General features: G+C 41.3%; 2 protein-coding genes across 3 annotated transcripts; one reads left to right on the plus strand and one right to left on the minus strand.

Annotated features, from left to right (window-relative positions):
* The first annotated feature begins 50 nt into the window (after positions 1–50).
* On the plus strand, positions 51–1208 carry sun (ATP synthase subunit epsilon stunted). Of its 2 annotated transcripts, XM_074095906.1 has the most exons (4): positions 66–184; positions 257–387; positions 612–638; positions 1048–1208. In XM_074095906.1, the coding sequence occupies exons 1-3, from the start codon at positions 156–158 to the stop codon at positions 623–625; spliced, it is 174 nt and encodes a 57-aa protein (XP_073952007.1). In that variant the 5' UTR covers positions 66–155; the 3' UTR covers positions 626–638; positions 1048–1208. The 2 variants fall into 2 exon arrangements, with proteins under 2 accessions (XP_073952006.1, XP_073952007.1); XM_074095905.1 differs by lacking the exon at positions 612–638 and having other exon boundaries at positions 51–184.
* Positions 1158–2735, minus strand: LOC141433802 (tRNA N6-adenosine threonylcarbamoyltransferase, mitochondrial-like). The gene has a single exon (XM_074095904.1). It carries the CDS (start codon positions 2646–2648, stop codon positions 1401–1403), a length of 1248 nt encoding a protein of 415 aa, XP_073952005.1. The 5' UTR covers positions 2649–2735; the 3' UTR covers positions 1158–1400.
* Between the last annotated feature and the right edge of the window lie 13023 nt (positions 2736–15758).

Consider the following 15758-nt stretch of genomic DNA (forward strand, 5'->3'; position numbering starts at 1 on the left):
ACCTTTAATTTGATTTGACATAATTGACAGTGTCTGTCTCTATCTAGTCTATCGAGCTGTTACATCACTGGTTGCATTTGACCCGAACTCAATTTTAAAGGCCCATTTTTGTGGAGTCTGCTAATTCCTTGAAAATAAATAATAAAACTGTCATAATGAGTGCTTGGAGAGCAGCTGGTCTTAAGTAAGTTTAGTTCTGCCAGTTAACAAATTCTCATCTCCCGGAGTTTTTACAGATAACCAATATAAATTTCAGCTACATCAACTACTCGAACATTGCTGCGAAGGTTCTCCGTAAAGCCCTGAAGCCGGAACACCGCGTTGAAGCGTTAAGGAGAGATGAATCCCACATCAGGATTACCCCATGGGCCAACGGCAAACCTGCCCGTAAGTTTACTCTTCACTCGCAGTACTTCATAGGATTACTTTAAACTTTTAACGAAATGCAATTAAAAATGCAGTTTATTGGAGTAATTGTCTCACAAGGTCAAAACCTACGCCTAAAAATTGTGGGTTACAAATTTACATGTTCCAAAAGTTCTTAATATGGCCACATGAGTCTAGGTACTTTTTCAAAGGTAAGCATTTTTAATCGATTTGGTTTTTTTCAGATGAGAAGGACTAAAAACAGTTCTGGTGTAAGTTAGGATGTGAAACTGTAAAAGTATTTATAGAGGCTTTAGATAGATTTTGAAACTGTTTGTTTTTGAAAAATAAGAGCAATAATGCATTACTAAAGACAACTAATATTAAGATAGTTTAGAACTCTTTTGTAACCACTAATTTTACTATAAATTGTCCTGTCCAATCAGATAACCATGTTTTGTAAGAATGTTTTGCTGATAAATGCTTTATTATTGTAATAAAACCAAAAAATTTTTTTGGATTGTGATCAATCATTAACAAAATTTGAAATTAGAACTAGGCAACTAATATAACATCGCCTGGATTTAAGAGTGTCAGAATGTATTAATATTACCAGTGTGTGCTCAACTAAGAACCAGTGTCCATTTTTTTTGAAACTAATATATTGCAATTGTTTTACAGATTTACAACAAGCGGCGCCAAAGTAGATTCAATGGAACCACTGGAAAACATGCATGATGATTAATAATCAATATAACAGCAAGTGATAGTTTTAATTTATTAAAAGCCAGTTTAAAAAAAACGATTTTTATTTACAATAAAATTTATCTATTAACATTTAATTTTGATGTTCTGAACAACAAATCACAACTTTACCCTGCTGTGCTGCAATTATCATTTAGTTATGACTGGAAATATACTACAAATATTACAGAACAAGTATTACAGTAATATGGTCCAGAACAAAAATAGATGGTGACAAAAATTGCTAACAGCCCTACAGCTATGGCATGGACATACAAATTGCTATAATGTTAAGTAGCTGCCATTTTCTTTTTTATCCTAGTAACTCTCACTTGTAAATTAGCATCTTTGACTTCATTTCTAATGTCCTTTCCTAGTTTAGCATAGGCATCCACTTGAACATCATTTAATATATTTACATTGGGCTGTTTCTTCAGTTTCTCTAATCCATTCCAGGCTATCATTATGCCATTATCTGTACAAACTCTTGGTGGTGGCCGATAGACTTTATATCCCCTTTTGTCACCAATGACCTTGATTGATTCAAATATATAATCATTGCAAGCCACACCACCTGATACCACTATGTTCTTGCTGGATGTGATAATTTTCTTAAATTCACAGAACAAAGCTGCTCTCTCTGTTCTGTGTGCTATGTGCTCTGCAACACCATGTAAAAATCCTGCACATAGGTTATTAATTTCTGGAATAATGCCATCACCTATTATTTTATGTTCAATTTCTTTCTCTTTCAATTTCCTTTCTACATAATCCTTCAGACCGCTGAAGCTGAAACTACAATCCCTGAGTTTAACTAAAGGTAATGGAAACTCAAACATGTCGGGTTTATTGGCATTTTTTGCTGCTAATTCAATAGCCCTGCCCCCAGCTGTTTGGGAGTATTCAGGCAGATCTCTCAGCTTCATGCGACGAGCTACTTTGTCCATTACTTCCCCAGGAGCATTGTCTAAGGTGTCCCCAAGTAACAGGAAGTCATCAACATCTCTAACAGCAGCTAAAAGGCTGTTGCCCCCAGATACTAACAAAGCTAGGAAGGGGAAAGGTATGTTGTAATACATCCTAGCGACTAGAGCATGTGCCTCCATATGATGTATTGGTATTATTGTTTTATTATGTAATCTTGATAGGTGCTTTGCATATCTCACTCCTACTTCCAGGCTATTGTGTAAACCAGGTTTCACAGTTACGGCTATAGCGTCTATGTTACTAATTTTTATAGCAGCTTTTTCCAATGCTTCTTCTACAGCCTTCCCAATGTTGTCGCGATGTAATTCGTGAGCAATTGTAGGGTTTATGCCACCATACCTTAGATGTCTTACATTTTGAGAAAATAAGGATTCTCCTAGTAAATCACCAGCACCATTAACAACAGCACAACCAGTATCGTCGCAAGAAGTTTCTATTCCTAAAACTAAAGAGTTTTGCGAAAAGTTTCGGTGTTCTCTTCGATGAAGTAACCTTAATGATCTTATTACTTGCAATCTAGAAATAGCAGTTGAGCAGTAGATACTAAACATGTTGGTAAGTAGAAATATTTTTCTAGGAACGAAGTAGTACACTGTTAACGTTCAAATAAATTCAGAAATTAGTAATCATAGTACCTATCATACTAATTTTATTTCCCGTGTATGTAAGTACGATCGGTCATTCGGTCACCAACCAACACAGCAGATATTTACATTTTGTCATTGACACAGAATAGATAATTAATAATTTTGTTGACATTTGTTGTCCATTGGAGGATAATTTTGCCAGTGTCTAGTAGGTTTTGCCGTTGTACGTTAAAAAAAATCTAAAAACCGAAATATAGAGACGTAATGGTGGATGAACGATGACAGCGCGAAATCCTGTTGACATTTGAATGAATGAATTTGACTGACTTGACGTTGACATGAAATCAATTTCAAACAGAAGACGTGCCATTTCAGCAAGGTAAGCGTAAGCGGTCGTTTTTAAAAGAATCTCCAACTTACTTTATTTCTATGGCGGCAACGCGGCAACACCTGTAAGGCTACTACAAGGGGCCTGACAGTTTAGTTTCATTCATCGACGTTGTAGCGCTGCCATTTGTATGATATTATTACAATCTGTGGACCGCCGCCATTTTCTTTGCTGTCATGTCCTTACTCGTCATTGTGTTTTAAACATAACGGTACATACGGTATTCTCTTGCGTTCTCCTCCCGTTTTGGTCGAGTTCTAGTTCCATGATTAGCCATCCTCCTCTGTTTAACAACACAATACTCTACTTGCGGTAGTGTTTCGTGCGAGTGATATTCCAGTGATTTCCAACATGGCAAAATTCAAGTGTGTTGTTGATTGTAATTCAACAAGTGCCACTAACAAACTATTTTGCATGCCCAAAAACGACTATTTACGTAATCTTTGGATGTCGTTGCTAGTACCGACTAGCCCTTATTTGCGGGCTGTAACCAAGAGTCAACTGTTGAAACGCGTATGTGAAAGACATTTTGACCATACTCAGTTCGATCGAATAGGTGCGCGGATTCGATATTCATATCCTTGCCTGTTCACTGAAATGGAAATGGTTCATGGTGTACCACCTACTTTCGTCTAAGGGTAAGTTTTTCTAATCTTTGCAATAATAGCTCCATGTTCAAAATTTTATTCAAATATAAATTTAGGTGTTCGAGCCTACGCTTGAACCACATTGAGATTACCCCTTCGATATTCGTTGTTTTTTCCTTATCTGTGGTAATGTTAGAGCGAGACACACTGTTCTTTTTATACCTGTCTCTTTCTCTCAAGCTCGGGCAGCGCGCGGTGGAAGCCATTTTGTTTTCCAGTACGCTTTCGATATTCGTTACGTGCAGACATCTACAGTGTTACAAATATAATCTTTGGTTTACCGAAGGACCCGAATGCAACTAGATACAACCCCTTCTGGGCTTTATGATAGAACAACGTGAGTAGAACTAAATCTCAAATTCCATGATGTTGTACACTATAGCGCCCGCGTAGGTTGGGTTCAATCTCAAATACCTGTACGAAGCGCTGTACTTCGGGTCGGGAAAACCATCATGCTCGGCTCCTTTCGGACCAGCTTAAGGCGATTTTGCCTATACTACAACTCGTAGAGTTGAGTCCATAAGACGACAAAGACCACGTGTCGACGTCGCACCAAATGTCGCCTCAAAATACTTTGACGCACAGTTGTCATACGACAATGACTGACGACATTTTGTCGTACCCATAAGACGACAAAGGCCATTGTGTCGACGTCGCACCAAGGGTCGCCTCAATGGTCGACATAATGACATGTTACTGACGACATGTCGTCGTATCCCGCTGTCGACGACGTAAAAATATAACAGAGTAGAGTCGTACGACGGTGTCGTCTCGATTGTCGTCTGCGGTTTGACCACAGACTACTAAGGGATACAGATGCACACGCACACGTGGTCGTTGTCGCCTCGAATATAGTCTATGGTACATGAGGTGCGTTCCAAAAAATGTCACACTTGGGCCTCGTTCCAAAACATCATTATGCATTTCAGATCATGCCAACTGCGACCACAATGGGGTACCTGGCGGACTCGCCGGTACCGGAACGAGAGGAGAGCGCTTTACGGAGTATTCTGAGGTCGCTAGACGAGAATTCCCCCATAACTGGCGAGACTGGAAAGTGATACACTATACCATGGATGAGCTGTTTGGGGGTCAAGATATACCAGACAAAGTGGATTCAAAAATGAGGTTTGCTGTACCGACATCGGATTTAGCACGGGCTTTCGACCCGGGAGCCACCTCTCTTTCGGAGAGGCGTTATAGGGCCATTAGAGCCTCTTTAATGAAGTGGCCCTTAGGAAGAGCCCTATTATATGCGCCACATTCAATAATGGCACAAATACACGAGCCAGATTATGATGCTTTTATGAATGCAGTTAAAACGGTACGCCCAAAACTGACAAAGAGGTCAAGTGTGACGTCTGAACTCCGTACAGATTCTCCAAAGTCACCAGAGGCAGGGGCTCTCAGAGTTCGGCAACCCCTAATTCGAAGTCGACGAATATCCAGGCTACGCCACGTCCTACTACTCCTACTCCACTATCTCAGGACAGCAGTGGTCATCTATTGGCGTCTATTCTTAGCCAACAGATGGCGCTGATGAATAAGTTTTGCGCAGCGCAAGTGGAACAGCAAGAAGAGATCAAAGCATTAAAGGGACAGAAGCAGAATAACGTGGCAATGGATTTAGATTCTTCCTTTGCGGACAGCATGGTCTCTGATGAACCGAGGGAAAGTTTCGTATCAGAAAAGAATTCGCCAGTACATGAAAGCGAATCGTCGGAGGATGACGATACCTATGACTTTATGCCTAAGACTACAGAGCAAGAGCCTAAAATTAGAAAGGCTGACCCTAAGGCACTCAAGTATGGTATCGAATGCCAAAGACTAGGTCAGTCAGGATGGGCTAATTTAAGATATGGAGAGACCGGGAAACTTTTTCAGGCGACACCAGCCTTTTGTGCCCTGAAGACAAACACCGTTTTAGCAGGAGTCGCTCCAAAATGGAAATTTGCTGAAACGTTAGAGTCCTTCGATGGCACCCTGGGGCAATCACAAACGGTCTTATACAGCAAAGATTAATCTTCGAGGAAATTCTGGCGAGTCTTCCTAAGGACGTGAGGAAGAAAGTTAAAAAGGAATATCTGGGCCCGGAATCAAAATTCAAAAAGAACTCCACCGATCTCCTGCAATACGTATGCGGGAAAAGGACAGAAGTGATAAGGCTGAGGCGGAAAGTATTCACTCCACGCAACAAGGTAATCAAACAGATCATTCATGAAATTCCGCCCTCTGAAACACATCTGTTTGAGGAGAAAATGCTAACGGACGTAGTTAAAGAGCAAGGTGGCTTACACAAAATTTTTCCCGCGAAACGGGCAACATCGGCGAGTACGAAGCTGGCCACGAAAGAGAATCGGCCACCGGCTCGTCCATTTCGCCAACCCACTCAACAATATCGCGACCGCGACCCAACACAGGGAAAAAGTGGCCAAAGACCAAAAAGGAAGGAAGTTCCTCCTCAAGAAAACCAGCTAAGCCCTATTTCACTGCTCCGCAGGAAAAGAAGTGGGCAGCCCGGAAATGACGTTTTTCAAGCAGGTCGTCTCGCAAAATATGCGAGACAGTGGGAGGGGGCACCGACCAGCATTCAGAAGATCATCAAGGGATACAGAATACCATTTGGGAAAAACCGCCATTGGAAGGATTGAGGAAGAACTCTTTCAGGTTCACAACTCCAGCCTCTCCCCAGATGGACCTCGAGATAAGAAATCTTCTGGAATCGGGTGCCCTCAGGAAAAGTCTCCAAGCAAGGGGCTTTCTATCAACCTTCTTTCTAAGGAAGAAATCAGACAATACTTACAGGCCAATATTCAACCTAAAGAGGCTGAACGAATACGTGCTTACACCAAAATTTCACCTGGTGAACCATTTGCAAATACCTCGTCATCTAAGAATAAAAGACTTCATGATGAAAGTGGACATTTCACAAGCGTATTTTCACATCCCAATACATCCAAGTCATCGTCGCTTCCTCTCGATGGCATATCAAGGTCACGTGTACGAGATGACGTGTCTACCCTTTGGCCTAGCGAGCGCCCCCTCGGCGTTCGCGATGATCACGAACTGGATAGCACAACAACTAAGACGGAAGGGCTTACGGGTAATTGTCTATCTAGACGACTTCCTCTTCATGCACGAGAACTCTGTAGTCCTCGAGCGACAGGTACAATGTGCCCTGACATTTCTCCGAAACCTGGGCTGGCATATAAATCCCGAAAAAACATCGAAAAAGGCGTCGATGAATCTAGAATACTTGGGGATCACGTGGGATTCAGAAATCAATGCGAAAAGCCTGTCAGGAGTGAAAGTGACCCAGCTACGGAAGTGTATATCCAAGCTTCTAGAGGAAAGGCTTTGGAGTTGGCACGATGCGAAAGTCTTCTTAGGCAAGCTGGAATTTGCAGCAGCTGTAATACCCCTAGGACGCTTACATTGTCGCTTCCTGCAGAGAGCCCTTCGCCACCTCTCGAGGAGAGATCCACACACGAAATTCAGGATACCAGAAGTTATAATACCAAGACTAATATGGTGGTGGAGAACGCTCACAAAAGCACCGCAATTCATCATGCGGACCCGTCAATTTTCATAACTACGGATGCTGCGGAAGGGGGCTGGGGAGCGATTGTGAACGGGCGTCACATGTGGGGAAGATGGACACCATCACAGAAGAATTGGCACAGCAATGTAAAAGAGCTCTGGACAGTGTACGAAGTACTGAGTCGTTTAGGATCCGAGCTACAAGGCAAAACAATCATGCTCCAGTCGGACAACCGCACAACGGTCGCTTATATCGAGAAGCAGGGGGGCACCAAGTCCCTGAAGTTGCTAGAAGCGGCGGAGAAGATATTGGTACTTTGCCAACGCATGAAATGTCACCTAACTGCCCGGCACATTCCTGGGGCTTACAATGGGATAGCGGACGGACTGTCCAGACAGAAAGCGCTGCCCGAATGGCACCTCAGTCGCCGGATTCTAGCGAAGATATTCCAAAAGTTTGGAAAACCACAAATAGATTTATTCGCCTCGAAAAGATCAGCAGTAGTTCCCCTGTACGTCAGCGAAGATGCAACCGACAAGGACAGCCTATTTACGGATGCATTCAGCAGGACATGGTGCTACGACCTAGGGTGGATTTTTCCTCCGCCAGCGATCATACCGCGAGTCCTCAGTCACCTGCAGAAAGCCAAGGGTCGATTTCTTCTAGTGACGCCACTTTGGGACAACGCTATCTGGGAACCGGAACTTTGCCGGTTGGCTCAAGGTCCCCCTTTCCAAATTCCGAATCTGAAGGATCACCTAAAGGATCTCCGCACAGACTTGCCTCCCCCAGGAGTAGAAAACCTGAGATTGGGGGTTTGGATGGTTCAGGCTGGGCAGAACAAGTAAGCGGATGGCCTCAAGAAAAAATTGACCTGCTAGAGTGTTCGTGGAGAAAATCTACGCTCAAGACATATAGGCCGATTTGGGAAAGGTGGTGTGACTGGGCTAAAACTACAAACACATCGGTGAATAATCCCAGCGCCCGACATCTAGCCGATTATTTATGTTATCTCCACACAGTGCTTAACCTGAGAGCAAGAACAATCGCTTTGCATAAGTCGGTAGTAGCTAACTTCAGCAACCCTCTCCAGGCAAAAGAACTATCGGGTCACCCACTAATTAAGAGAATTTTGAAAGGTATAATTGCAGGGGATCCGCCGGTCAAAAGATGCATAACATGGTGCATAGAAGATTTATTGAGTTTCCTAAAGAGATACGACGTAGATGAAAATAGTCTCTTCGCAGTGGCAAGGCATACTTGCGTTTTGCTGCTACTAGCTACGGGCAGAAGAGTCCACGATCTAACGCTTTTATCTTTGGAAAATGGGGCATTTGAAGAGAAGCCAGGAAGAATTGTGTTTTGGCCAAAGTTTGGATCCAAAACAGACTCCTCTTCTTACAGGCAGTCGGGCTGGTTACTGAAATGCACTTCGGAGCGCTCTGAAAGGCGCTTAGATTTAGTGTATTGGGTCAAGAAACTCATTTACGTATCAGCTGAAAGACGAAGACCAAGCAACCTCTTAAATCTGTTTATCACTACAAGAGGAACCGCTAAAAATGCTTCTAGAACAGTAATTGCGGGCTGGATAAGGACGCTTTTTAAAGAAGCGGGTATTTCAGCATCGGCGGGAAGCTTCAGGGCCGTAGTGGCAACGAGCAATTGGACGAGCAATCGTTATAATATAGACGAAGTACTGGCCAGGGGAAATTGGAAATCAAGAAACACTTTCATTAATCATTACTTCCAGGAAGTTCGAATTGGTAGCAAATCAAGCTCAAATTTGTTATGTGAAATGTTTAGCCCTACCTGAGGAAAATTATTATCTATTACACTAATTTTAATATCAAGGTGATTAACAAGGTGATTCAGGGAAATTTAATGTCATTTGATTATTGTGTTCAGAAAATAAACTTGATCTCAATGAATATTGTGATATTAACATTAAGAGATTAAGGGGAAAGAGATTATAGCATGTTATTAGTTGAATGGAAAATAAATATAACGAATTTAAAATTGTTTCTTTGCATAAATTGCAGTTAAACGGAAACCCTTGTTTTTCTCACAGTACGCTTGGGCAGCGCCGGCAGATAGTAAACACGTCTCAATGTGGTTCAAGCGTAGGCTCGAACACCTAAATAGACCCGTTTTACCCCCGTAGGGTAAAAACGGAGTTTTGGGTTTCAGCCGTAGCTTGAACCACCCCTTAATTGCCTTGCCGGCTTAAGGTGAGTACTGGAAAACAAAATGGCTTCCACCGCGCGCTGCCCGAGCTTGAGAGAAAGAGACAGGTATAAAAAGAACAGTGTGTCTCGCTCTAACATTACCACAGATAAGGAAAAAACAACGAATATCGAAGGGGTAATCTCAATGTGGTTCAAGCTACGGCTGAAACCTAAATCTCCGTTTTATACCCTACGGGGGTAAAACGGGTCTATTAATGGAAAGACACCCTTTAATGAATAAATGATTAAAAATACTTGGTCGTTTTATTTCAAACTTATATGAATAAAAATTAATTAGTACAAGACATCCGTAACTCCCATTTATCGTAGAGCGCATCACTAGCATTGACCGGAGACTATCGATTATGATTATATCGACCTGTGGAAAGCCCTACGACTGTCAAACAAGTACCACAGACTGTAAAATTTAACAGCGCTACAACGTCAATAATAGGAAACAACAATAATTGACCTGCTGTACGTAAGTACTATTACTACTATCAAAGAGTATATAATCACTACGTTTTAAGAGTCGGAACTCTCATACAAAAACAATACCACGATTGTAGTATGAATTCAGTGTCTTTTTGGTGCCAATATCAAGAAACGAACTGCACAGACTAAACAGGGCTGAAAAAGTCACATTGACAAGTAGTGTTGTTAGGAACAGTCGATATTATCGATATTGTAACAGCATAGTGTTGTGCTTTTTTATCGATATATTGTCAAAAAACGGCACGTAGTGGTGCGCTTTTTATTAATTAAATGATCGAATTAAAGAAAAAAAAAGTTGTTTTTCTTAATAATAATTTATTTCCATGTCATGGATCTGTTTTTCTTTACATAGGTAAATACAGTTTCACGTTACACAAGTATTGTATTGTAGTATTGTATTGTCCGTTTTGCACTGCACAGCACTTGTGGAAGGCTGTGCATGTAAATATTCCACACTGGGCAACTCCAAAGCTGAACCTGAAACAAAGTTAAATTTAGCCAGTAGCTTACACTAACTAATGCAAGATAAAATAAAATTGGTACGCACAATCCAATTTTTGTCATATTGCAGGTCAATGACCTATGTTTACCTAGACAACTTTCTTACAATTTCTTGCCTTATTGTCAAATATGTCTTGTCCGTTTTACACTGCGCACCACTTGTAGAAGGCTGTGCATGTAAATATTCCACACTGGGCAACTCCAAAGCTGAACCTGAAACAAAGTTTAATTTAGCCAGAAGCTTCCACTAACTTATACAGGTGAATATAATTAGTGTGTATAGCCAATTTTTCTGTCTATTACTAATGCTCTGACCGGCAACTATACTATACACTCAAAATATCTAGCATTATTATTGATGACGAAGCAAATTAATTTATAACATATATTGTATATAAAAAAAATATGTGCATGTGTATTGATGGTATTTATTAGGGTTATGGTGTAGCATAGTAAAAGACAAACCAATAGATATTTGGTTTTAATTAGCTTGAATCCGACATACGATATTGAGAAAGATACATATGACAACTTGACAGTAGACATAAAAAGGCATCGACAATAATTTAGGCCAGCACTAGTAAGGAGGTTTATATATCATTCTCCCCGTCTATGTTTTCATCTCCTACCAGAAAGTCATGTAGGCGAGAAGGTAGCCGTCGATTCCTCTTGGGTCTTTCAAGGGCAGATGTTTCTTGTCTTGATTCATTTGCATTATGATCTGAAACAGGGCTATCCGGATTTACCAAAGAATCGGAAGCATCTTCAAATGATTCTTCTTGAAGGTCGATCGAAGAGCGAGAATCATTCGGAAGTGGGGCTAAATGTCTATTGGACACTGTGCTCTTCCGTGCCATTCGACCTTCGAATTATCGAATAGTGTGGGTTATAGTCCAAGAGTTCAGCTTCCTCCACTAAGGGATCGTTTTTCGAGCGAACATTGTTCTTTACGAGAACTGGTCCTGGCACTAGCCATGTAGGCATAGATTCTCCATTAGGCGACCTCCGCGGGTAATTAAACAGTCTCTCGTGAGGAGTAGCATTGATGGACGTGCAGATGAGCGAACGGATAGAGTGGAGGGCGTTTTTCAAAACTCGTTCCCAGTATTCTACTGCCATGTTGTTGGAACGTAAACTGAGTTGTACTGCACGCCATAAAGTTCCATTTAAACGTTCTACTTGGCCATTACCCCGTGGATTGTAAGGAGTAGTTCGAGAAGAGGCAATTCCGTTAGCTCTTAAAAAAGTTTTCAGTTCCTCAGACATAAATGAGCTCCCTCTGTCGCTATGGACGTACAGCGGTTGCCCAAATGTACTAAAAAGGTCTCGTAAACATTTGATGATTGTCGCAGACGTCATGTCTTTACAAGGATAAGCCCATGGGAATCGGCTGTACTCGTCAATTATGGTGAGTAAATACTTATTTCCCGAATTTGAAGGAAGGGGTCCTTTAAAATCCATATTCAGCCTTTCAAAGGGGGCCAGTGCTTTTATTAGCTGTCCTTTTGTCGCCAAGAAGCGGGTTTTATTTCAGCACACACTCTACAAGAGGTCGTCATAGTCTTTATATCATCTATGGAGTAAGGTAGGTTCTTTGAGCGTACCCAATGGTACATCCTCGTTATACCAGGGTGACATAGTAGAGCATGTAACTCATACAATTTGTTATCATTCATTAGTGCGCAAACTCTAGATAGCGCATCTGCAGCAGTATTTTGGGAGCCGGGTCGATAGATGATATCATATTTAAAACAGGAGAGCTCGAGACGCCAGCGTTGTATTTTTTCATTTTTAATTTTGCTTGAGTAGTTTTGGTTGAACATATAACACACAGATTGTTGGTCAGTTAATAACATAAAATGTTTTCCCATCAGAAAATGGCGCCATTTTCTTAGGCTTTCCACAATGGCATATGCTTCTTTCTCGACCGATGGGTGTTTACGTTCAGCATTCGATAGTGTCCTGGAGAAAAATGCGACAGGTCGACCTTTTTGAGAAAGTGTAGCAGCTATCGCATACTCTGACGCGTCAGTTTCTACGGTCAGCATTTCATCTCCGTTAATCGCTACCAGTGAAGCTTTACTAATGTCTGATTTTAATTGCTCAAACTGGGCAACAGCACTTTCAGTTAACGGGAAGCTGCTTACATTTGTCAAAGGCTGTAGTTTACTCGAAAAGTCCTTCACCCATTTCGCATAGTGGGCAAACAGCCCTAGAGCTCGTTTCAGTTCAGCAGTGTTGGTTGGTACTGGTAGCTGAAGGAGCGGTTGGAGTCGTTCTTTGTCCGGCTCGATCGTGTTATTCTTAATAGTATAGCCCAGCAAACTTACAGTATCCTGACAAAATTTACATTTTTGATCATTTAATGTTAGGTTATACTTTTTTGCAGCAGCTTGAAAATTAAGTAGATTCTGATCATGATCGCTTTTATCTTTCCGCATACAGTGACATCGTCGAGGTAAGTAAATGTCCCTTTTAATTTTCTTTTTCTATAATGAATTCGAGCGTACGCTGGAATGCTGCAACTCCGTTAGTAACCCCCAAGGGGATTCTCGTGAATTGATAGAGTTTCCCCGCAGCTTCAAATGCCGTGTACGGTTTCTCGCTATTTTTAATTGGCACCTGATGGTACGCGCTCTTCAAGTCTATCTGACTGAAAACATTATATTTTGCAACTTTAGACACGATTGTTTCGATATGAGGTAAGGGGTATGCGTCCAATTCTGTAAACTTGTTTATAGTCAAGGAGTAGTCGATTACGAGTCTTTTCCGATGTGCCCCTCCTCCTGCTACCAAGACCTGCGCACGCCAGGGAGAGACGCTTGGTTCTATCACACCATCTTCCAACAGTTTTGAGATTTCTTCGGTGATGAATTTTTCGTCTTGCTCGCTATAATGTCTGGATTTCACGGCGATTGGTTTAATGTTTGGAGATAGGTTAGTGAATATGGAGGCGGGAGGCACCGAAGCTTGCATCACATTGCAGATTAGAGGTTCTTTGGGTCCGCCAAAGTTGAATTGGAGACTAGAGTGTTCTTTAAGTATGTCATGGCCTATGATAACATCGGCACAAAGATTGCTGACGACGAGAAGTGGTCGATGTTTGTGCGAGTATTTGTTCATGGTGACAGTTGCAAAACAAACACTTCTTACGAAAGATACGTTATTTTGAGATGCTAGCGTGATAGTCTGCTTGTGAGGCTTCTGTTTCAGCTGCATTAGTCGCGCTATTTTCTCATCTATAAAGCTTACCGAACTACCCGTATCGATTAAAGCGTCGGCGTGATAGTTGTTCAGAGTTACGGGTATAGTGGCTTTTGATAGGGACGATGGAGAGGCAGCTGAGATGGCATTAGCAGCCACTTCAGAATCATCAGAGTCCACAGCAGATTCTTCAGCGGCAACGGCGTTATTGGTAGCATTTATAGATCTGCATACATTAGCAAAATGACCTTTTCTAGAGCAAAGCTGGCACTGGGCGTTGAAAGCCGGACATTTTAGTCTTCGGTGTGACGTATTTCCCCCGCAATAGAAACAACGCCATTTAGTTGTCTCTTCCGAAGCTCTTCGGAGATTTGGGAGTTTCTAGTTGTGCGTTTTGATAGCGATGCTCCTGGCAGGGCGTTTAGGTTTACATCGTTTGCCCCGCTGGTCATTGCCCGGGAGTCTCTTTCTGCTGTCTCTAAGGTGAGAGCTTGATCGAGAGCTTGATCTAAAGTGAGAGAACGTTCTTGAAGCAATCTTTCCGGATTCTTAGTGACATTATTCCCGAAATAAAAGCACCTCTTATAGCTTCATCTTCATGCGTTGTAGCAGTGACAGCTTCGAAGTTACAATCATGGGCCAGGAGTTTAAGTGATCTCCGTAATCGGAAATAGATTCGTCAGACTTCTGCTTACGCGTAGCCAGTAAGTGGCGAGCCAGTATTATGTTTTTTGGCTTGAGGTACTTTTTATCGAGTACTTTCAGGGCATCGTCATAGGTGGAAGAATCACGAACGTGTGGAAAGATGTGTGCTGACAAATGATTCATTAAAAGTTTAAGCTTCAAAGAATCGGTACCGTCAGGGATCTCTTCGAGTATGAAATTGTTAAAGGTGTATTTCCAATGGGTCCACTTTAGGTCCGCTTCAGTCGCGGTGGGATCCACATCAAACTTCTCGGGTCGTAAGTACCTTGCCATATTGGGGCAGAGTTTCGTATCTGAGTCGGGCATATTTTAAGCTAATTAAATTGTAGCATAGTAAAAGACAAACCAATAGATATTTGGTTTTAATTAGCTTGAATCCGACATACGATATTGAGAAAGATACATATGACAACTTGACAGTAGACATAAAAAGGCATCGACAATAATTTAGGCCAGCACTAGTAAGGAGGTTTATATATCATATGGTTTTATGGGGCGACTGAAAAACAGCGCCTGTTAGCCAAGGGACTTTGTTCTGCAAGGTGCAGGCATAAGCTGAGTGCTTTCCCTTTTGATAGTTTGATTGTACTTATTATTTGTTATGTACCTATGTAGAATTTGTAAACAAACTATTAAATCAATATCTTTTATTATTTTATTATTATTATTATAAGATGCAGTAAGTCAAGTTGCAATAGAGATAAATTGAAAATAAAATAAAGTGTTTACCTTGGCTGTTCTTGCCATCTTTAGGGGAAACCCTTCAAGAATTTCTTCAGAAGAGGTGGTAGTGGTAGAGGAATTTTGGTATGGCTTTCTTCTTCAGCCGGGTTTTCGATTTTGTGAAATCTCGTTGCCAACTACTTTCACCCACTGCTTACAACTGAAATAAAAATTTAATTGTCGTGATACTATATAATACGAATTGACGTCGGCAGCCAAATATAACCTCACACCTATTATCAGATTTATCAGTAACTTTACTTACACATGTTCACTTAGAAGAAATCTAGCAAAGAACATTTTGTTTTCACAATGTTTTTCTTGAATACCACAAATTTCGCATCTCCTCATGTTGAATGGTTTCTTAGTAAAGGACAGCCGTGAAAATAACGGTAAAAACTAGAGTCCTGTCTCGAATAAATGGACTTTAGTGAAAGAAAGTTAATGCGGAGGAGAAATACTCAAACTCAACGCTATTAACAAACAAATCACCAAATACACGAAAAATTCAAACAGTAAACACAAAATCATCGCGAAGGCGTCCGTTTCCCCACGCAGCAGATACAAGGTTGAGGGCTGCCATATTAAAATGGAAAATAGAACTAATTTTTTTCATTTACTTAAATAAAAAAGGATATCCAGTCC

The sequence above is a fragment of the Choristoneura fumiferana genome, chromosome 12 (genome assembly GCF_025370935.1).
Source record: "Choristoneura fumiferana chromosome 12, NRCan_CFum_1, whole genome shotgun sequence".
Lineage (NCBI taxonomy): Eukaryota > Metazoa > Arthropoda > Insecta > Lepidoptera > Tortricidae > Choristoneura > Choristoneura fumiferana.

Bases quoted from the DNA above. Each gene is read 5' to 3' on its own strand.
- sun (XM_074095905.1), top strand. From the start codon at position 156: ATGAGTGCTTGGAGAGCAGCTGGTCTTAA. The intron at 185-256 runs GTAAGTTTAGTT...TATAAATTTCAG, and splicing joins TGGAGAGCAGCTGGTCTTAA to CTACATCAACTACTCGAACA. The intron at 388-1,047 runs GTAAGTTTACTC...ATTGTTTTACAG, and splicing joins GGCCAACGGCAAACCTGCCC to ATTTACAACAAGCGGCGCCA.
- LOC141433802 (XM_074095904.1), bottom strand. From the start codon at position 2,648: ATGTTTAGTATCTACTGCTCAACTGCTATTTCTAGATTGCAAGTAATA.